Source organism: Cavia porcellus, unplaced genomic scaffold (genome assembly GCF_034190915.1).
Source record: "Cavia porcellus strain 051 isolate PalLab524CR breed Dunkin Hartley unplaced genomic scaffold, mCavPor4.1 scaffold_31, whole genome shotgun sequence".
Lineage (NCBI taxonomy): Eukaryota > Metazoa > Chordata > Mammalia > Rodentia > Caviidae > Cavia > Cavia porcellus.
The window spans coordinates 8,815,395-8,838,610 of NW_026947514.1; the positions used below are offsets into that span (position 1 = coordinate 8,815,395).

The 23,216-nt window shown below is 54.5% G+C and overlaps 1 protein-coding gene across 4 annotated transcripts in view; it reads right to left on the bottom strand.

Annotated features, from left to right (window-relative positions):
* The window catches only part of Syne3 (spectrin repeat containing nuclear envelope family member 3), a 78,196-nt gene that overhangs the window by 26,057 nt on the left and 28,923 nt on the right, over positions 1-23,216 (bottom strand). For all 4 annotated transcript variants that reach the window (XM_063241012.1, XM_063241015.1, XM_063241013.1 and 1 more), the window contains 6 exons: positions 17,873-18,021; positions 13,962-14,134; positions 12,392-12,701; positions 2,587-2,748; positions 1,094-1,450; positions 625-758 (listed from right to left, as the gene is read on the bottom strand). In XM_063241012.1, coding sequence (XP_063097082.1) covers positions 625-758; positions 1,094-1,450; positions 2,587-2,748; positions 12,392-12,701; positions 13,962-14,134; positions 17,873-18,016 — 1,280 coding nt within the window. In that variant the 5' untranslated portion in view covers positions 18,017-18,021. The remainder of the gene's footprint in view (positions 1-624; positions 759-1,093; positions 1,451-2,586; positions 2,749-12,391; positions 12,702-13,961; positions 14,135-17,872; positions 18,022-23,216) is intronic.

The following is a 23,216-nucleotide window of genomic DNA, read 5'->3' on the forward strand; positions in this document are numbered from 1 at the left end:
CAGAGATCAGCCCCCAATACTGGAAAGAAAGATTCTCTAAGTAATAATTTCTCGTAATTTTTCAAATATCTGGTGCAGCACCCCGACATGGATCCCCAGCCCCAAAACCTCAGGAGGAGAGAGCGGAGGCCACAGAAGACCCTGGGCCACTCTGTGTGGCTGCTGTGAGCACAGGGAGCCAACCCCGACCTTTGTCTCACAGGCTGGGGCCTGAGCGCTGCTGTGGCTTGAGGGGCCCAAAGCAAAGGTGGGCCCCCCCCCCGCCTCACACTCCGCACCCAGCAGCACTGTGTGAAGCACCTGTGCGTTGCCTGCCGGACACTGTGGACCCGCCACGTTTACCCGCTGCCCAGTGCCACAAAGCGAGGCCTGAGATAGGCTCGGGGTTTCATACTCTGCATGGTTATGACCGGAGGCGAAGGCTGGTGTCATCTACTGCACAGCCCCCAGGGTTAAATGGCACTGAGAAACTCATCAGGAGGGATGCACAGGCCACCCACAAGGAAGAAGCAACATTTGGGAACAGAGTTCAAAATAAATCAAAAGGGACAGTGCCCGACCCCAGCGGGGACCTGTAATCAATGTCCCCAGTTTCTGAGTCCCACGGCTCCCATCCTCCGGTACCTCTTGTATTCCTGGATGGCGACCACCACACTGTCACAGAGGGGCTGCAGGTCAGGGAAGGCCACAAGCTCCTTCAGCTGGGCCTGCAGCCGGGCCACCCGAGGCTCCTCCGAGGCCAGTGCCGCCCGCGACGCCTGCAGGACAAGACAACCCCCAGGGGGCAATGAGGCTCCTCCAGGGGACAGTGCAGGTGTGCAGGGGCTGAGTGTGAGCTGGGTGTGTGACCAGGTGGAGAAACCTGTCACCAAGGGCAGGACTGGCTCCCTCGAGCTCACCAAAGTCCTCAGCTTCCTCATACGGGCACTCAGCCTGTCAAGCACCACTCAGGAAACTCAGATCCCAAAGACCAGGAAAGCCAGGCGAGTGTGCTGAGGCTTGGGGTGACTCTGTCACATCCCATGTCACAGCCCAGTAGCCACCCGAGGTCTGCACCCCTGACCACTCCCCGGCTTGGCCACACGCTGCTTACCGAGTAGAGCCTCCAGCGGGCCACCAGCTCATCTTCAGTCCCTGCGGTTTTCCCCTTCACTGAGGGCTCCAGTCCACCCTGGGCCAGCCTCTGGAGGCCCTTCTGGAACTCTCCGAGCTCGGCCTCCAGCCGCCGGAGCTGCCGCTCACGGGCATCCTTGGACGACAGCAGGTCCTGGAGCTGTGCCTCCTCCTCCCCCCAGAGGATCCGCTGCTTCTCCAGGACCCTCCGCATCTCCTCCAGCTCCCTGGCGATCTTCTCAGCGCCCAAGGGAGAGGTGTGCTGTATGATGCCCGCGGACCACGCCTCCAGCCGCCTCAGTGCCTCCTCCCCCTGGGAGAAATCCTTGGCAAGGTCCTATGGGAGACAGGGCCGGGGTGATGGGAAACTTCGAGGGGGCCGAGCACAGGTTCAGATGCTTTCTAGAGCAGACCTGGGAATGGGCTGGAGTGGGCGGGGCACAGCCAAGGGGTGGACTGTGCCTCCGGGACCCGTACCCCTCCCCAGCCTTCTCTGAGCCTGTGGATTTGGTTGAGGAGAAGGTCTGGTGGGTGCCCCTCTGGTTCCAGCACTTTCTCCACTTGTGAATCTTCGTTTCCAACCAACAGGTGTGGAACCAGCAGCAGGCAATGCTATGGTGCCTACCAGAACCTAGAGGCACCTCTTGGTTTTGTGGTCTTTATTTGCATGGTTATCTACACGTTATGAATGGCACTGGTTTTTCCACTTATGACAGTGATCTATATTTTTTATAGATGATGTTAATATTTTTTTAAAAGGTAAGTTAAATAAAGACTATGAAAGAAACAGGCCAGGTGCAGTGGCACACACCTATAATTCTAGTACTAAGGAGGCCGAGGCAGGAGGATCACTGTGAGTTTGAAGCCAGCCTCGACTGCATAGTAAGTTCAAGTTTAGCTGGAACTATATATTGAGACTTTGTTTCAATCCTCACCCCAAAAAGTACAGGTGCCTTACAATTGCGGCCTTTGAATTACTGAAGGTAATCTACACACTCACTCTTCAGAGGAGGCAGACGTTTTGCCAAAGCCACACACTAGTGACAAGGTCCAGAGTGGACACAGATCTCCTATGCACAGACCTGATAGACACCCAGGGCTCTTACCCCTGGGCACTGCTGACATTTGGGTGGGGTTACTGTCGTGGGCACTGTCCTGGGTGGTGCAGAGCCTTGAGCAGCATCCCCAGCTTCCACCCAGGAGAAGCCTGTAGCAGCGCCCAGCCTCAGCTGTGACAAACAGAGCTCTTTGGACGTTGCCAGGTGTACTAGAGACCTGTGGTTCTGAGGTCCTGTGGTCCAGATGCCTCAGAGATTTTTATCAAGCATGAGCTCCCATGTGCTTTGCCCCAGAACCTTTGGCTAACCTTGAGAGGAGGCAGATGGCCTTGAGGGGAGGCAGCATGTCCTGGATGTCCTGCCTCACAAGATGGTGACATAAGACGCACCACAGGTTGGGACCCTCAGAGCTCACCTGCAGCGTGGAAAGGCGGAGCTCAGTGGGCAGCTGGCAACCACTGCCTGTACAGGCCTGTGCCTTCTCCACTGCCGCCCTGAGCCACAGCTGGAACTCGTCCACGGCCGCCTGGTACTCCTCGTGCTCCTGGGCCACCCTTGTCAGCAGGTCCACCCGGTCCTGTGGAGGAGAGATCACACCTCTGAGAGGGTCCCTACCCTCAGAGGCCACAGCATGCCTAGGTTGTGTGTGAGTGGGTACGTCAGGGCTGCAGGTGACACTCAGCTCGGGCCCTGCCCTGGAGATGGCCCCAGGAGCTGTCATCTTCTTGCACTGGCGCATTCCAGGAGACTCCTGGCTTTGGAGACCAAGCACGTCGCCAGAGGCCTCGTCAGCTCTACAGCTGGGGTTCTCCTCGCCCTGTCTGGGGAGTGCACTCCAGTGGGGTGTGGTGACAGAGACAGTGGCAACATGACGACTCTCTAGCTGGGTGTGGCAGTGCACACCAGTGATTCCCCGCTACTCCAAAGGCTGAGGCAGGAAGGGTGCAAGTTGGAGGCCAGCCCTAGCTCATTGGGAGAGACCCTGTGTCAAAAGGAAGTAAAGCGAAAAGGGCTCGGGAGGTGGCTCAGTGACTGAGCATTTGCCTAATATGCATGAGGCCTAGGGTTCCATCCTCAGTACCGCGAGGAGGAAGAGCATTTCATTTTGCAAAGGGGAGGGGAACCCAAGAGATCGGTCCCTGTGATGAATGTGCTCATCAGCGACTGCGAACACGTGTTATTAGTATTTCTTAAAATTTACAATAGAGGCCGGAGCAAGGAAGGCTTGGAAAGAAAGAGAAAAAAGAATCTGAGCTCTGGGAGCGCTCCTGGCCCCCCAGGGTTGTCCCCCTGGTTATTCTCCTTAGGAAGCCTCAGAAAGGTAAAGGGACCTGCCCAAGGCTACCAGTTAAGGCCAGCCTGAGACACAAAGCTGTCAGGCAGGGCCGGAGAACAGACAGGCACTTCCAGAGGGGATGCACAGGAGTCCCCAGGGCCCTCCCTGTGAGGGTGGTGACTTCATGGCAAGACCAGAGGTCTTCCCTGTTCGAGCCAATCCTAGGAAGCAGTAACCACCACGGGGCAGAGCAGTGACACTGGGGATGCTGACAGTGCCCCCATCAGGTGCTCCTAAGGCCTGGTTTCAAAATGTCCTGCATCAGAGCTCTGTCTCCTTCAAGCCCTCCGCAGCTCCCCCTGCAAGCCCTGAATCCTGATGGGGAAAGCTAGGTCCTCACCACGAGTGCTGTGGGCCTACAGTGCCACTGGGCTTGGGAGCCCACTGCTTGCGGGCGGAACCCTGGCATCACCTGAAGCATCTCCTATCCCTCTGTGTGTGAGTCTCTGCTTCCCTAGAGCCTGGCAATGGCGCCTGGCAGCCCAGAAGCACTCAGTGGCTGGGAGCTGCTACCTTCCATCTCCCATTCCCTGTGCTACTGTGGCAGTGCCTAGAGGGCACCCAGCCCGACGCCCACCCCACCAGGCTCACCACGGCAGCCCCACCTTCTTCCTCTGACACTGCCCGCCTCCCTGGGCTGAATCAGCAACTCTCCTTCTGTGTTCCCAAAACACCGGGTCACTACTCAATCCTGGCACTTGTCCACCAAGCTGTCACTCACTGAGGGGACCAGGAGGTTCCCTATGGCAACGCTGTCCATGCAATGTTCTCTCCCTTGACTCAGCTCAGGGCAGGCTCTGTGCCCTCCTGGGTATCTGTCCATGGATGAGGTTTTCCAGAAAAGTAAAGAAAAGAGGAAGAGAATTACGTTTAACGGGCACCTACTATCTGTGCAGCTGACCCTGGAGGACTGCACCTTCTTTAACATTCATGACCCTCTCTGCTGCAAACTCGCAAACTGGAGGGGTGCAGGGCTCTCACTGGGTCAGAGAGCTGAGGTCAAGCAGCAAGTATTAGGCTGCAGAGTTTTAGCCCAAGCCCAGAGTCTGCAGACAGCTTCCTCCAAGGGCGAAAGGAAATATACAGCTGCTGCTGCGGTTACTCAGCCACGCAAACATCCGCAGACAGCGTGGAAAACATGGCTGTGTGCCGGTCAGATGTGCAGATCGGACACTGGAAGTGGGATTCCATGTTCTTCTCATGCATGGAGAACGAGCTGGCTTTTCTCCCTCCTTCTACAAATGTGAAAAGCATTCCTAGCTCAAAGCAGAGGTGAGCAGGCTCAGTGCTGGGGCTGTGGTCTGCTGACCTTGGCTTGGGCTATGGAGGAGGACACAGCCTAACCCTGACCCTGACCCTGACCTTCCATGAAGCTGAGTTCTCCGTGGGAAGAGTGGACAGGCGGGGGGGGGGGGGCGTGAAAACCACTTCTAGCAGCTTGTACATGCTTCCCCTTCTTTAGGAGGCTCCTCTCCAAATCTCCAGATACTGGCTCCTTTAGACTTTCGCAGCAATCACTGGGAGCAGGAAACTGTCCCCATGTGATCGAATCTCATGTACTCTTTGGGCCTCCAGGAATCCTCAAGAGTCTGGTGACCATCTGAGGCTTGGAGTAAGCCTGTCTTGGGCCTTCCAGGGATCGCCCAGGACCAGCATGGCCCAATCAGGGAGGCAGTGATCACCACCCCGAGGAGGGAGCTGGAGCCTTGCATGCTTTGGTGCTTTGCTCCCTCCTTGGCTCCTGGGTCTCGCACGGTGTCTGTGTCCATCTAAACTCTCCCAGAGTCCCGTCTAGGAAACACAGCAGCTGCGGAGGCTGCTGCCCCAGGCTTGGCTGACAGTGATGAATGTAGCAAGGGAGAGAACCCCAAAGTGCTGGCTGGCAGCAGCTCCAGCATGAGCGATGGGGCGCTGTCTGCCCAGAGTAAACAGCAGCCCTGGGAGCCAGGGCAGGCGCTGGCTCAGGAGGAGGGAGGAGTGGCGTGGCAGGGCAGCGAGCCAGCTGGAGTGGGTGCCAGGCCCAGCAGTCCAGAGAGGGTGACAGGGTGAAGCATAGGACCAGGCCCCGCCTCCTCATTAGACCAAACAATTAAACCACTGAGCTGTCAGGAATGTCAAGACCCATCCAATTAAGGAGGGCTGAGTGGATTTATGTTGCTGCAAAGGGTGAAGGAGTAGGTCTGACTTGGCCTCCGCCACTGGGTGCTCCTGTTCCAGGGCACAGGGAGGCAGGAAGAGGAGGAAGAGGAGGCAGCTATTTGCAGCATTGGATTAAAAACAAACAAAAAGATCCTGCGGCCCCAGCCTGCCCCTTTGCCCACTGTTTTCCAATGCTTGGCATTGCTGTGTCCTGCAGGCCACCTCCAGGCTCAGCCTGGTGCCCTGAGCAAGGATCTCCCGGGAGGGGGTGTCACGAGGGCCACGGTGTCGGGTCCCATTCCCACCAACAGCAGGTACTTTGCTAAATCACTTGTGGGGCATTAACAAGGGAGAAACGGGGCCTTTTAGCCAGCAAGAAGCTCTCCGGAAACGGAGACTCAGTGGTGAAGGTGGAGAGGTCACTGCATTCCTGTCCTGCCATCCGGCCAGGCCAGGGCCCTCTGAGATCCCAGGGCTGAGGCTCCAGAGCCCCAGCACTGCCCTTTATACCAGGGGGCTTCACTAATCAGGTGGCAGAGAGGTGACCAGGTGGTGTCTGGGCCACCAAAGATCTTTGGGGACTACTGAACACAGTCCTTTCCAGAGCATCCAGCCAAGAGCTGGAAGAACACCCTGGAATCACGGGCAGTGGCCCCCAAATCTCTGGAGTCCAGGAAAAAAAAGCAAGGGTCCATGGGCTCCTGTGCACAGCTGAGACAGCCAAACAGGACCCCGTTCATGGGGTCAGAGGCAGCTTCCTCTCCACGCCAGTGCTGTACCTCAGGAGGCCTCAGAAGACCCTGCACCAAGTGCCTTTCTTCCCAGAGCCCCAGACATCCCCATGCACTGCCAGCTGCTGGGCACAGATGTACAAGCACGGTCCAGACCTGAGGTTCATGAGGACGTGGACCCCACCCTGGCTCCCGGCTCTTCCTACTGGACCAGTGGGGTCTGGTCTTTGAGGGCTTGTCTATCTGTCTGTCTTAATCTTTAAAAGGAGCCAGGGAGAATCTTCTCCATCTACTGCATGAGAAGGCTGGGAAATCCAGTGAAGTCAGAGACAGGAAGAGGCAGATCGGTGAGAATCACGATCGCTAAGGCTCTGCTTCCTGTGCTGGGGGTCTCCCGAAATGACATCTAGACTCCGTGTGGGGCCAGAGCTGGGGCTTACCCACACCCCCGCCCACACTCACACACTGCCCCATCCCTGGCACTAGGGGCTCCGTCTGAGAACTGGCACGGGCTCCTGTGTTTGCAGAGCCACAAAGAGCCCTGGAGCTGGGCCCTGTCCCACCCAGGCCTGGAGGGAGGGTGGCTGGCTGCCGAGCCTGCTCTGCTGCCTGGGTCCACAGTGCTGGACAAAGCCAACTGGCTGCATCTGCAAGAGCGAACCCTGGAGCAGCCTGGCCCCTGCAGCCCAGCCCTTCCTATCCCTGCCCTCCAGGGACTGCGGCAGTTAGCTTCACGCTTTGGGGCCCGGCTCTCACTTATTTAATAAATAGTTCCACACAGCCACTGCCTGTCCAACACGGATGCTGTTGCTATTTATTCTTGTTGCTACTGACACAGGAGAGCATCTTCTGTGTACCTTCCTTCCATGCTGGGGATTGCACCCAGGCCCTGCGCGTGCTAGGCACGTGCTCCATCACTAAGCTATAGCCCCGTCCCTTTTTAGTTTAATTTGAGACAGGCTCTTACTTCTCAATGAGTTGTGCAAGTTGGCCTCAAACTCTTAGATCCTCCTGCTTCAGCCTCCCAAGTAAAGGCCATGCTTTGTATTAAGAAATCACTGGTCAGTTTTCAAACAGCTTGTGCATAACTCATTTGCCCTCCAACCTGGGTGAGCTGCCCAATGGTCACACAGCCAGGGGCAGCAGAGCTTGCTTTCCTAAACTCTCCAGGGCGGCCATGCTGTGGAAGGGTTCTCCATCTCTGCTTATTCTACAACTTATTTCCCTACGGGTGAAGCCCACTGGATGACTAACACTGCCCTCAGCTGCTGGGGATGCAGGAAGACGGCTGGAAGCCCCTGGGACCACAGAACATACACCTGGTGAAGGGACAGCCCCACGGGCAGAGGCAGACATGGTGGAAATGAGCCAGGTCACTACATGCTACATCTGTGTCTCAGCTAGTGGAGGCTGGAGCCAGATGCTTAGGGTACAGCAGGGTGGACTTGGGCCCAGGATAGCAGCAGCCACCACAGGAAGGCAGAGTCCTCCAGGAGCCCCCCAACTCCCATCCCAGTGGAGGGTACCGGGAAAAATGTAGGTCTATCACCACAGGTGGGGAAGAATGCTGTGTATTTCGAACTGGGTTTTAAAACATACAGCTGGGCCTGCTAGCGCACACCTGTACTCCCAGCTCTCAGCAGGTTGAGGCAGGAGGATCTCTGAGTCAAGGCCAGCCTGGGCTACATATCGAGTTCAAGGCCAGCCTGAACAGCATAGGGAGACCCTGTCTCAAACAAACTAACACCATCAGCCACCCTTCAGAGCGCAGAGCCGGGGCCTGTCATGTAATTTTATCTTTGTGCTCAGGAGTAGAGAATCCACTCAATTCAGAAACTCCTGAGCCAGTACCCACACACAAATAGGAATCAGCGGGAACTTCCCTGAGAACCACACAGATGCAAACTCTGTCCACTCTAATGGCAATTTTCCGCCAGGTGTGGTGGTCACAGCACTAAAATCAGCTACTTTGGAGGCAGAGGCAGGAGGATCACGAGTTCCAGCCTAGCTTGAGCTGTCTCAAAATAAAAACCAAACCAGGCATGGTGGTACATGCCTGTAACCCAAGCACTCTGGGAGCTGAGGCAAGAGGTTTGCAAGATTGAGATCAGCCTGGGCAGCTTAATGAGACTCTGTCTCAAAATAAAACATATAAAAAGCTCAGTGTGAAGGCCCAGGGTTCAATCATCAATACCACCAAAAAAGGGTAAGACATCTCTAGATTTGATCCACAGACTAAAGGGGTATATTCCAGCCATGAGTGTGCAGATAAAGCCCAACTGCCAAAGCCCAAGGAAATAGTCTACCATGCTTGGGGAACAATGACGAGAGTATTAAAACCAAGCCTGGGGGCACACACCTATAATGCCAGCACTCAGGAGGCTGAGACAGGAGGATCACCATGAAATCAAGGCCAGCCTGAATTACATAGTGAAACCTTCAAAAGAAACAAAAGCCTCAGACCATGGGGCTTCAGCTTCCTGAACAACCTGACAGAGCCCATGGAATATGCATGCTTAGAGGGCTGGGGAAATAACCCACATCCAGAAAAAACCCAAACTTTCAGGAAGCATGACCTAATTTTTTAAAAAGTCAATATAACAAAAAGCCAAATAGAATTTCTAAAAACAGTAATAATTGCACTTAAGAACTCAATGAGATGTTTCAAAATAAGGCAAGAATAAGATGAAGGAAAGCAGGCAGGGGGTGGGGAGGGGGATTGGGGCAAGAGCAAGAGAGGAGGAGGACGGGGTGAAGGGATCAAAGGAGAAGGAGCAAGAGGGAGGAGGAAGAGGGACAGAGAGGAGGGAGGGAGGGAGAGAGCAAGAGGAGAGGAGAGGGGAAGGGAGGGGAGGAGGGAGAGGAGAGGAGAGGAGAGGGGGGAGAAGAGAGGAGAGGGGGGAGAGGAGAGGAGAGGGAGGGGAGTGGAGGGCAGGAGGGGGCCGCCTGGTGAAAGTGAATGCACGGCCATCAGTCAGTCGGTCAGTATGTATGTGTGGGAAGTGTCCACATGCACTAAGCCCTGAACAAGCCTGGTGTATAGATGATGGTGGATAGGTGGTGGATGTGGAAGGACAGGAGGACGAGTAGGGGGAGACTGGTGGATAGGTAGTGGGTGGGTGGACGAGTGGTAAATGAGGGGGCATGGGGGAAGGGTAGACAGCAGAGAGCCAGATGAGTGAACCAGTAAGAGCCGAGCTGGGTGGGGAGATGGACTGGAGAGTGGGTAGACAGGGGGGAGGGTGGTGCCAAAGTGACTCAACAGACGGATAGGAGATGGGCCAGATGGTGGAGAGGCAGACGGAAGAGTGAGTGAGGAGATGGGCAGGAGAGTGGTAGACAGGACGGGGGGTGGAGAGGAAGTGGTAGGTGAGTGGATGGGCACTCAGTGGGAGGTTTGGTAGCACAGCAGGGATAGGGAACAAGGAGGCAGAAAGATGGCAAGGAGGGTGGGTGGGTGGAGAGATGGGAAATGGAACTGGGTGGATGATGGGTGATGGGTGAATGGGTGGATAGATGATGGGTAGGTGGGTAAGTGGAGGATGGGTAGTGGATAGATGAATAGATGGATGATGGTAGGTGGTGGGTGGATGGATGATGGTAGGTGGTGGATGGATGGATGATGGTAGGTGGTGGATAAATGTATGATGGTAGGTGGTGGATGGATGGATGATGGTAGGTGGTGGATAAATGGATGATGGTAGATGGTGGATGGATGGATGATGGTAGGTGGTGGATGGGTGGATGATGGTAGGTGTTGGATGGGTGGATGATGGTAGGTGTTGGATGGATGGATGATGGTAGGTGTTGGATGGATGGATGATGGTAGGTGGTGGATGAATGGATGATGGTAGGTGTTGGATGGGTAGATGATGGTAGGTGTTGGATGGGTGGATGATGGTAGGTGTTGGATGGGTGGATGATGGTAGGTGTTGGATGGATGGATGATGGTAGGTGTTGGATGGATGGATGATGGTAGGTGTTGGATGGGTGGATGATGGTAGGTGTTGGATGGATGAATGATGGTAGGTGTTGGATGGATGGATGATGGTAGGTGGTGGATGAATGGATGATGGTAGGTGTTGGATGGATGAATGATGGTAGGTGTTGGATGGATGGATGATGGTAGGTGGTGGATGGATGGATGATGGTAGGTGTTGGATGGGTAGATGATGGTAGGTGTTGGATGGGTGGATGATGGTAGGTGTTGGATGGGTGGATGATGGTAGGTGTTGGATGGATGGATGATGGTAGGTGTTGGATGGATGGATGATGGTAGGTGTTGGATGGGTGGATGATGGTAGGTGTTGGATGTATGGATGATGGTAGGTGTTGGATGGGTGGATGATGGTAGGTGTTGGATGGATGGATGATGGTAGGTGTTGGATGGGTGGATGATGGTAGGTGTTGGATGGATGGATGATGGTAGGTGGTGGATGAATGGATGATGGTAGGTGTTGGATGGGTAGATGATGGTAGGTGTTGGATGGGTGGATGATGGTAGGTGTTGGATGGGTGGATGATGGTAGGTGTTGGATGGATGAATGATGGTAGGTGTTGGATGGATGGATGATGGTAGGTGGTGGATGAATGGATGATGGTAGGTGTTGGATGGGTAGATGATGGTAGGTGTTGGATGGGTGGATGATGGTAGGTGTTGGATGGGTGGATGATGGTAGGTGTTGGATGGATGGATGATGGTAGGTGTTGGATGGATGGATGATGGTAGGTGTTGGATGGGTGGATGATGGTAGGTGTTGGATGGATGAATGATGGTAGGTGTTGGATGGATGGATGATGGTAGGTGGTGGATGAATGGATGATGGTAGGTGTTGGATGGATGAATGATGGTAGGTGTTGGATGGATGGATGATGGTAGGTGTTGGATGGATGAATGATGGTAGGTGTTGGATGGGTAGATGATGGTAGGTGTTGGATGGGTGGATGATGGTAGGTGTTGGATGGGTAGATGATGGTAGGTGTTGGATGGATGGATGATGGTAGGTGTTGGATGGATGGATGATGGTAGGTGTTGGATGGGTGGATGATGGTAGGTGTTGGATGGATGAATGATGGTAGGTGTTGGATGGATGGATGATGGTAGGTGTTGGATGAGTGGATGATGGTAGGTGTTGGATGGGTGGATGATGGTAGGTGTTGGATGGGTGGATGATGGTAGGTGTTGGATGGGTGGATGATGGTAGGTGTTGGATGGGTGGATGATGGTAGGTGTTGGATGGGTAGATGATGGTAGGTGTTGGATGGGTGGATGATGGTAGGTGTTGGATGGATGGATGATGGTAGGTGTTGGATGGGTGGATGATGGTAGGTGTTGGATGGATGGATGATGGTAGGTGTTGGATGGGTGGATGATGGTAGGTGTTGGATGGATGGATGATGGTAGGTGTTGGATGGATGGATGATGGTAGGTGGTGGATGAATGGATGATGGTAGGTGTTGGATGGGTAGATGATGGTAGGTGTTGGATGGGTGGATGATGGTAGGTGTTGGATGGGTGGATGATGGTAGGTGTTGGATGGATGGATGATGGTAGGTGGTGGATGGATGGATGATGGTAGGTGGTGGATGGATGGATGATGGTAGGTGGTGGATGGATGGATGATGGTAGGTGGTGGGTGGATGGATGATGGTAGGTGGTAGATGGATGAATGATGGGTAGGTGGTGGGTGGATGGATGAATGATGGTAGGTGGTGGGTGGATGGATGATGGTAGGTGTTGGATGGGTGGATGATGGTAGGTGGTGGATGGATGGATGATGGTAGGTGGTGGATGGATGGATGATGGTAGGTGGTGGATGGATAGATGATGGTAGGTGGTGGATGGATGAATGATGGGTAGGTGGTGGGTGGATGGATGGATGATGGTAGGTGGTGAATGGATGGAAGGACGGATGGATGAAGGGTGGGTGGGCAGTGGAAGGGTGAGGAGACGGATTGGTGGATAGGAAGATGGGATGCATGAGTGAATGGCGGGTGCAGAGCCCCAGCCTCACCTGGGCTTTGGCCTTCACTGTGTCGTACTCAGCCTTCATACTCCTCTGCGCATCCTCATCCACACTGGGGTCCCCGATCCTGTTGAACAGGGAGGCCGCCTCCTCCAGCAGCCTGCCTAAGAGCTCAGCCTGGTTCTTCACATTGTGCAGCAGCACCTGGGCATTGCTCAGCTGCCACTGCTTCTCCTTCAGGCCCAGCTGCAGCTCGGCCGGCGGCTCCAGTGTGACCACCATCTTCTGGAACCAGCGGTAGAACTCGCCCCGGGCCAGCAAGTACTCCTTCCAGTGCAGCCAGACCCACTCGATGCGGCTGTGGACGGAGACCCCGGGGTGTCAGGGAGGGGTCGGTCAATGCTCCCAGACAGGAAGACCATACGCTGCCCTTTCATCTGGCCTGGGGGCTGTGCAATGGGGACATGACAGCATCTCTGTGTCCCAGGGGCAGCTGATGACCCTCCCTCTGTCCTATGGAGTGGGACCCTCCTCCAGTCCTAGACTCGGGCTCCTAAGGGAGCTGATGTGCCTGAGACTTACCTGCCGGGGAATGCAGACTGGGGAGCCCTTAGCCACAAGATTCTGGCCCTGAACTCCCACTCTCGATGCACAGGGTCCTCCAGTCACCTCTGGCTTGGAGACTCTGAACACAGTGGCCTCAGACCCTTACTGCTCTGTGCCTATCAGCCATAGGAGAACCCTGCCTAACAGTCTGCAGGACACAGCTGCACCTGCCAGCTTGTTAGTGCTACTTGGGTGGGTGGGGGTACTCGGGATGTGCAGGAGTCCGTGGGCACCATGAATACTCAGCATGGCCGTGCCTCTCCACCCATCTTGGGATCAAGTACAAGGGTTTGGCAAACAGGAAGCCTTGCGTGGAGCTGTTCTTGCCTCCAGGGGTCCTGTGGGTCAAGCACTCTCGCTCCTGATTCTGCGACTCCCTTCTACTCTCCTAGCTACCTCTAGGAGGCACCTGGTTGCCCCATTGGGAAGCACAGGGTCAAGGAACTTCTTTTTTTTTTTTTTTTTTTTTTTTGTCTTTTTTGAGACGGGATCTCGCTGTGCAGTTCAGGCTGGCCTTGAGCTCACTTTGTAGCCTAGGCTGGTCTCAAATTCGCAACGATCCTCCCACCTCAGCCTCCTGAGTGCTGGGATTACAGGCCTGAGCTACCATGCCCGGCTGTCAAGGAACTTCTTAAAGCCACATAGAAAGTAATCAATAGGGCAAGAATCACCCCCAGATCTCTGAGTCTCTGCCTCTGTCCCATAGCTCCTCCTCATAACTGGATACAGGCCAACAATCAGGCTAAAGCACCCTCCCAGCAGAGCCATTCTACTGCTCTGCTGGAGAGGCAGGCGTGGGCAGTCATTTGGCAGCCCAGCATGGGGTCCCTCTGTACACTCTCAGCACTGAGCTCCATCATAATCAAGAAGGAGAAGGCAAGGATGGCTTGAACCCCAGGAGAACGATGTTCCCAGGCAACATGGAACACAGAGATTCCACAAGCAGGGGTCCCAGGCCAGCGTGCTGGTGGGTGGACACAGGCTTGCTAAATCCCCTGGCCTGGCCACCTACCTGTGACAGTGAGTCATGTAGGTGACAGTCTCCTCCCACTGGTCCTTCAGGTCTCTCAGCCGGGCCAGGATCTCGGGCCGCTGGTCCTCAGGGCAGCACGCCAGGAGAGCTTCGGCTGCTTGCAACACCAGGTCCACCTTCAACTGCCCCTCGGGTTCCAGCCGGCAGATCTTCTGTTGGGCACATGAGCAGGGGGTTTGGGGGGGCTGGGCTCAGGACAACGCAAACAGGCATAGCCTGGGTAGACAGTGGTATGACACACAGCCAGGACTGTGCAGACCCTGAGAAGCCTGCTGATGCCCTGAGGGTGGAAGGAGGACCCTTGCGGTCACCAGCACTGCCATCTGTCCCTGGGTCCCCACCCGGCCCACATCTCACCGGGAGCTCTTTTATGAATAGCACCCACCTCTTGGACTGTTTGGGGTAGAAAAAGAAAATGTGCTTTGCACATAGCTGAGATGCCATCTCTCTGCACACCCTAGCGACCAGCCAAGCCCTTTGCTCTTCCTGCAGCCTGGCCCCCATGGCCATTTCCACTGGCAGCTGCCCAGGTGGCAAGCCCACACCTAGGAGCCTCGGGTAGGTCCTGGATGAATGACTAACGCAAGGACACTCCGGGCCTTGTGGGACTGCATCAGAATCCAGAGGTGACTGAGATGCTCCCACCAGGACAAGGACAACCCCACCACCTGGGTTAGCGAAGAGCAGAACTAAAGGTGCTTTTCCTCTGGGGGGTCTATGTGCACAGTGGGTGGGACAGCGCACAGGGACAGAGAGGAAACAGCCTCGGAAAGGCAAAGAGGATCAGGTGGCCACGTGGCCTTTGCAGCAGGACCGCTGGTGCAGTGGTTGCAGCAAGGACCCCACGTCTTTCTCAGTGGTGAATGGTGGTGTGGAAACTAAAGTGTCCCTGTGGTCAGCATAAACCGGAGATGCGAGGGCCACTGCAGATCCCTCTGGACCTGGTGTCACTGCCCATCTGCCCCCAGCCTGTGACAAGAAGCAGTGTGGATGCTGAATTCCAAGCCAGCCAGAGAGAGATTTAATGTGACTGATATAACTGCAAAGGCGCACATCTATGAGGCCTCCTACTTGGGGGAGCCGAGCCAGAAGGAGAGATCACAAGTTGAAGCTGGAGAAGTTAGTGAGACCCTGCCTCAAAAATAAACAAATAAGCCAGGCGTGGTGGTCCACATGTGTGATCCCAGCATTGAGGAGGCTGAGGCAGGAGGATCTGAGAGTCCCAAGGTCAGTTTGAATCATATAGTTAAGACTCTGTCTCACATAGATAGATAAATAGACAGACAGACAGAGTAAATAAAGCCTGAAGTTGTAGTCCAGTGGTGGGGCACTCACCTAGCACCCTCAAGACGCTGGATTCAATCCCCAGTGGTACAAAATAATAACTGCAGAAGTAATAATTAAGGGGCTAATGGATCGGATTCAGCCTTGCGAAGGGGACTTCACACTCCCCTCCTGCTAGCAAGCTGGGCATGATGGTCTTTCCAGATGTGATAGCCAGCGCAAGGGGGCCCACAGAAACCCCAAGCTTTGTGGACAGTCCCTACAGCAGTCAGGGAGCTCCTGCACCCAGCTGCCAGGCTAAGCTCAGAGGAACTCGGCTGCAGCAGTCAAGTGAGCCAGGAGCTGTGAGGAAAGAGAAAGTCAGCCTCACAGTGCCACATGCAGAAGCCTGCCCACCAGAAGCCCCAGTCCGGTGCCTGCCCCACAGCCTGGGGTCCACTATGTGATCCGCCTAACCCTGGGTGGATGGTAAAGGAGGTGCAGGCTGCACTTGGGGGAACAAGAGAGACCCTGACAGCCTCTCCCCTTTTCAAGTGAGTGGGTTTGATGTTTCCCAGCAAAGGGAGAGGAACTGGCTGGCCCCATGGCAGGCAGAACTCCAAGCCCAGCCTGAATGGAAGCAGACGCCCACCCCATAACACCAGCTGTGGGACACTGGCTGTGGGCTCGTGGCCAGTGAGGCCGAGTCAGATCTTGCGAAGCCGCTGCACCCTCCTCGCTGCCCCAGAGTGAAGTTCTCCCAGGGTCCAGGCCAGCAAGTACACAGCCCAGAATACCCAGCCACCCAGGTAGCAGTTCATGCAGCAGCCTTGAAGTTATTCTGGTTTGAAGCAGCCAATCAGGCACCCAGAAAATCAGAGAAATGCGGTTACGAGGCACTTCTCCTGCACTCAGCCAAGATCAGAGGGCTGTAGTGGGCACTGCTGGACAGTGGGCCCAGCATGAGCTAGATGAGCGGGCATTTCCAGCTGGGCTGTGGAGGGGCAGCAGATGAGAGCAGATGGACAAAAGAGCCACCTGGGATCTCGAGGAGGGACCTGTGAAATCCACAAGGGCTTCGTGGGGAAGGGGGCATCCATGCCAAACCTTAGAGATGGTGCAGACAATCGTGGGGAGGCTTGGGCACAGGTAGAGAAGCAAGATGTATTTAGGAAGGGGTGCATTTGGCTTTTGGAAGTCAGGCCCCAGAAAACACTGGATCCCCCTCACAAGAAGGGGCTTGGAAGCCAGGACTCAAGGGAAGTAAGACACTGGGGCCTGGGAGAGGAGCTGGAGGCCCCGAGGTGGCTCCTGGAGGCTCAGGGGACAGACCAGGGCAACAGACAGCCGAGGCCCTGGCATCTGAAACAGCGTGGGCCTCCCAGGGCAGTGGCCGGGCCAAGCAGGCAGGAAGTCCTCTCCTCCATGCCGCTTCCCTCCTTGCGGTGGTGCGGGTCACTTTCCCCAGGAGCAAGGGCAGCTCCAGGAGCTCAGCCACACACAGCCAGTAGGAGCCCAGCTCTAGACCCCGGGGAACCTTTCTTTCCATCCAAAGGGCTGAAGCCAGGGCTTTGCACTGAGCTCTATTCCGGGCTCCCTTTGTCCAGGCAAGAGCGAGGCATGACTCCGCGGAGCTGGTGTTGAAATATCAAAGTGCACAGAAGTCGCCCCGGGGACAAGGCACGGCAAGCACCAGCCTGCAGGTCATGGCCTAGAGCTCCCGCTGCCAGGTCCACCAATAGGTCCAGCTGAGGACCACCCTAGGGCTTGCTCAAGCCAGGCTCACCACCAGGAGGGAGAGACAACGGGACTTCCAAACAGCTGCGACCCCAGAGGAGCGCAAGTCATTGGCTTCTCTCACAGACAGAACGGGAGCCCAAGGAGGGAAAGGGGGTGATGGAGGTGACCCAGCACTCTGGCAAGAGCGTGGGAATTCTAATCCAAGCCTCAGACTCTTGGTCCACTGTGCTTTGTCCTTAATCCCTATCACCTTTGGACAGGGTCTGTGTAATGTCTGGCTGGGCATCAGGCGCCAGCATTTGTCATGCACTGCCTCCCTGTCTTGCAGGGTGAAGTCAAACCCCGGGTCTAGAGGAGCTCAGGGCTCACTGCTGTGGCCGGGCAGAGCCCCTCCCCAGCGCTCTGCAGGGGCCCAGCCACAGTGGGCAGGGAAGAGGTGGCAGCCAGGCTAGAGCCAGCAGGGCTGGGGATCCAGTGGCTGCACTGGTGGCCCTGCAGGGACGAGAGGAACCAAGGGAAGGCTCTGGTCCCTAACCAGGGAAATGAGGACTAGAGAACAGCAGCAGTAGCACAGGCACTGTCAGAAGTCCCTGCTTTCAGGCCCCAGACCCACCCCAGCGGAACTGGTATTTGATTTTCCTCTTTTGAGACAGGGTCCCCTTAGCCCAGGCAGGCCTCAAACTCATGATGATTCTCCTGTCTCAGCCTCCCAGGTGCTGGGATGACAGGCTTGCCTCGCCAGCATTTTCGTTTGAGCAAAGCCCCCAGGACCCCGTGCACATGTCGGAGTCTGGCAGACTCGGCTCATTCATCCTCGACATGGAATGATTAGGAAACTGAGGTCGAGGGGGAGGGGCAGGTTCGGCAGAGGCAGGGCCTCCGCATACCTCAGTCTCCTGCAGCCTGGCCTCCAGGGCCTCCAGGGGCCCCTGGGTGTTGTCATTGACCTGCAGCCGCTCCTGCACTGCCTGCATCCATGCTCGGGCCTCCTCCACGCTCCTGTCGAAGCCCTCTTGGGGCTGCTGGGTCATGGCACCTGCAGGACAGAGGGAGGACACAGGGTCAGGCAGAGGCAGGTCCCCAACAGCCCACCCAGCAGGGCAAGTGACACAAGGTAGAGACAAGCAGGCAGGACACAGGCAGGGACAGCTGGGATTTCCTCATCCTCCGCCTCCTCGCTCTCCAATCTCCGCTCCCCTGGACTCCCCATCTGGGCTCAGGCTGCTCTGCTGGGCCTTGAAGGAGACCATCTGAGCACATGGGTTGGGATGGCCTTGACCCAAACAAACCAGGACACGCAGGGACAAGGAGGCCCCGACGGAAAGAGCATGGTTTGTGGTACCAGCCAAGCCCACACCAGCTCCCAGCTCCACCCAGATCAATGTCTCAGGCCGGGGGGTGGGGCGCACTCTGGCCAGCTGGCATGCTGCCACCCACTTGGGTCCAGAGTGGACACAGCTCATGTCCCTCCTGTTCCCTCCACCTCGCCTTGCATGGGGCTGTGGGCCGAAGGCCCAGAGTTTCCTGTGTAACTTTTTAAAATCCCACTAAGCCAGGGCAGGAGCCTTCTCCTGTTCCTCTGTCCACTGCAGTACCGGGGCTTGCTTTGGATTAAAGTTATTTATATCTGCATGTAACGGGGCAGGATTCTGTCTGGCTAATCCGCTGGGTTCCCCAGAGCGGGTAGAAAGAAACTCTTCTTGTCCTGTCCCAGAGGAAAAAACAAGACTTTCACAGCCCATGGCTCCGCTGAGAGAGGATGCCTCAGGGAAGGCCGAGCACATTGGCACTTCAGAGCAGGAGACCCCTGACAAATGCAAACACCCAACTTGCTAAGGAGCAGGCCAGCGTAGAATAACAGCAAAAGGTGAGACATGACGCCCGGCATTTGGTGGTCACATGTCTGCACTAGGAAAAGCAAACAAGACCCCAGTAAAGACTAAAACTCTGCTTAGAGATGAAAGTTGAGAAATTTGGTCATCAGAGGGACCAGGTCACAGAATGGAGGCCAGGGACCCGGACAGAGGTGGCCGCAGGGCAGAGATGGCGTCTCCTAGGCCTCGCTCTTCCCATGGGCCACGTGCCTCTCTGTCTCTGGCATGGCGGCACCATGGCCTCGGAGGGTGCGCGGCCAAGGATGGTGGCTGTGACTGGTGGGAAAGGATCTCTCTCTCTCTCCTTTCTTTTTGTTTTAGGAACTTTATGCGTTTTCCAGAAAGTGTGATCTTTACTTTACGGTGAGAAAACCAAACCTTTCCTGAACTCTGGCTCACTAACTTGCTGGCCCTTTCCCCTCTGGTGTGGGCTGGTTGCTCAACAAGTGTTGGCTGGGGATCCAGACCCCGCCCTGGACTCCCTGGGGCTTGGATCCTTTAGGAGACCTCGCCAAGGCAAAAGGAGCCGCCTCCCATGCCAGTTCTCCTTCAGAACTGTTGGGTTTTTTCTAACAGCTTAATACACTCTTGCAGCCACTCCCTGCCCTTGAAAGCATCTTTTAAAAGCACATCAGCATGCGTGGGCATTCACAGCACTGTGTGTCCCCGCTGGCGCCCCACAGTCCTGCTTGGATTCTAATAAAGCAAGGACTGGAGAGACCAGGAGGCACCTCCAGGTGCACACGGCAGGCAGGGCGAGCAGCTCTATCACCAAGGCTCTGAGCCTATGGAGGGACCCCTCGCTGGCGATGTGCACGCCTGGGCAGGTTGGGACCTGGTGACCTGAGGTCATAGCAGTTGGAGCTTTGTGTCAAGTGGGCTTAGCTGGGCTTTAGACAGAGCTACCACTGGGTGGCTAAGGCAGAGCAGGGCTTGGGAGATCTGGGCTGCGTGGCCAGTTCTTCCCACAGAGTGCCACACAGAGGACTATGACATTGCCCACTCCTGATGTTGTGGCCACAGCCGCAGATAAGCCAGCACCATCCCCTCCTGGAAGCAGCCCTCAGCACACCTGGAGACACGGTTGACGACTGCAACACAGCCTAACGATATACTCGACACAGCTGCAGGACTCTGGATACCAGAGGAGCCTCGCTCTGCTGTGCTCCTGAGTAACTGAAGGAAACACTGTCAGCACCAAGCAGCGGAAGGATGTGTTGGTTTCCTAGCCAAGTGCACAGGCTCCTGACCTCTCTGGGCCCCGTCAGCCCTCAGGCCCGAGGTGGGAGTCCTCTCTGAGCCTTCCAACCCCAAGGAGAGGGGAATCTGACCCCAAAGCAGGTGTAAAACTTTGACAAATTAATCTAGGAGGCTGAGCACTGCAAGTATGAATCATGCCTGGGGGACCTCATGACTCATGAAACGCTGTCCCAAAATAAAAAATTTAAAAAGGGTTGGGGTGTAGCTTAGCACAAAGTCTCTGTAGTTGGCTGGCCCTAGTACCACAAGGAAGAAAGGAAAGAAGAAAGAAAGCAAAAAGAAAAAAGAAATAAAGAAAAGAAACTAAATTGACAGATTATAAAGCCAACAAGCAAGACATGATAGTTATGGTAGCGAATGCCTGTCAGCCCAGCACTCAGGAGGCTGAGGCAGGAGAGTGCCTCAAGTTCAAGGCCAGCATGAACTACATAGTGAGACCCTGATCCAGAAAAGATATTTACTTTGAGCAAGCGCCTTTGCTCCTCTGGACAGTTTCTCCACACGTACACCAGGTGTATACTGTTAACAGTACATGGTTTTGACTCAGTGTATTCCTGAGGAAATTCATGTTCAAGTCTGATTCCAAATCTGTCTTTCTTGTCACTGAGACCCAACACCCTGACCACAAGTTAAAGAAAGAGAGGTTTATTTGGCTCACAGTTTGTAGAGGTTTCGATCCATAGTGGGCTGGCTCCCAGGCAGACTAGCATGGTGGAGAGACACAGTAGAGGAGAAAGAGATGGTGGCAGGGCAGACAGGAAACAGAAAGGGAACCAGGGAGGAGAAAAGATATATACTCTTCCAGGCCACGCCCCAGTGAGCCACCTCCTCCCACCCAGCTTCACCTCCCAGCATCACATCCAGCTACGAACCCATCAGTGGACTAATCAGTGATGAGTATCACATACCCACAACCCAGCCAATCCCCAAAGCCCTGCCTATGAGTGCAGGAGGATTTGAGAGGACATCTAGATAAATCTCCAACATTCTGCCCCTGGCCGCCCAAAAGTCTCATGCCTTTCCTCTTATGCAAAGTGCATCTAGATATATAAGAGTATCCCAAGCCCTAACAGTTTCAGCATTGCTGAAAAGTCCAAGTCCAATCTCTGAAATTTAAATCAAATTTTTGGTTGTAAGCCCCTGTACAAATGAAAAGAAAGTTAAACACTTCCAACATATAATCGTACAAGATAAATATTCCCTTGCTAAGAGGTAGAATTGGGGAGATAGAGGGAATGAGACCAAAGAAGGCCAAAATCCAGGAGGGGAAGGAACTATTAGATCCTATAGTCCCATGTCCAGCACCCAGAGCAATCTGTGGCAAGATGTGAAGCCAAAAGGCCTACGTGGCTTCACCCCTATGGTACTGCGGGTAGTGGTAGCCCTCATGGGTTCTCTCTTGGGCTGGCTTTTCTCGTTCCTTGTTGCTTTCCTCAAATGATCTATGCTCCTGGCTTCCCCACTGCACCTTTGGCTTCACACTCACAGCTTCACACACTGCCCTCCCAGAGGCACGCTGCCTGGCCTCCCAGGCCTTCTTCTGAAATCTGGGTGGAAGCCTTCCCGACCCCACAATTCTTGCATTCTGCACGTATCTAAAATCAGCACCACATGGATGCCACCGAGGTCTGCCACCAGCTGGAGCAGTAGCCGTGCCCTTTTGCATCTTGCTTGTGGTTTCAGAGGCCTTGGAGGGCCTAGATGGCTGAATATGGTGAACCAAATTCTGGAGAATAAGTTGCTTCTCCCCAGGGGACTGCCACTCTGAAACATGTGAGCCTGGGGCTCTGTTTTCATCCCTAGTTCTTTCACAACTGTGCAAAGTCTTTGCAATTTTGAGCATGCAAAGAGTAGAGTCCTACAGGTTCTTGCGACGCCCACAGGTCATCTTTTCTATTGTCCTATTCCAAAGTATTTGGCTTTTTAAATTCTAATCTTTCCAAAAACCAACTTCTCTGCTCCATTTTTGCAAGCCCTTCCTTTACCAGAGCTTCCTTTCTAGCCAAACTCAAAACTTTTGAAGTCATTCTCCTGGGCCATTTTCTCTTGATTCTCAAAGTAGAGCTGACTAAAAGAGCAACAGTAGCCATGTCACCACCTCAACATTAGACTGCCTTGAAATCTCTTCTGACAGATTAATTAGTCCATCACCCTTAATCTCACTCTCCCACAATGCCTCTGGACATGGGCAAAATGAAGGCAAATTTTCTATGAAAGCAAAACAAACATGGTATGGAGTCCAGCTACCAGAAGATTCTTTTTTCCCAACAGAAGCCTCCTGAGCCTGGTCTTTACCAGCTATATTTCTTTTCTTTTCTTTTCTTTCTTTCTTTTTGTTTGTTTGTTTGTACCAGGGATTGAATTCATGACCTCATGCTTGCCAGGCAGGTGCTTATGCCACTGAGCTAAATCCCCAGCCCCACCAGCTACATTTCTATCAGTATTCTGGTCTTCTGAGCTCTGACCAGAATCTCTCACCAAGCTTGGCTCACAGCAATCCGGGGCTGCTTCTCCAGTGGACATCTCCAAACCTTTCCAAATACTCTCAGAAGCCAGTTCCAGAGGCTTCCAAACCATGTGATCAGGCAGCACCATAGCAGTGACCCAGCTACCCCCAGAACCTAAATCTATCGGAATTACTTTCTTGTGCCTCAGACCCCATACCTGAAATGTACTACTCTTAAAGGAGGAGAGATTTATTTGGGCTCATAGTTTGTAAAGGATTCAGTCTATAGCTGGCTGCTTCAAAACAGAGCAGTATGGCAGAAGGCCATGGCAGAAAGAGATCATAGCAAGATAGGCAGGAAACAGAGGGATCAAGGGAGGAGGAGGGATGGGTATTTATTTATTTAGCTTAGTTTGTAGAGGTTTCAGTCTGTAGTTGGCTGGCTCCAAGGCAGAGGTTTGGCAGAGGGGCATTGCAGAGTAGAACCTGTTCATGGCAGGCAGAAGACAGCAAAAGCAAACAAGCAAAAGACAAAACAATCTTCTTTCATTCCCTCATATTGTACTCAGGCTACCAGGATTAAGGTGGTTCCAAACCAATCAGTGTACTGATTTAATAATCACCCACCCTTAACCCCAGCATCATATACCC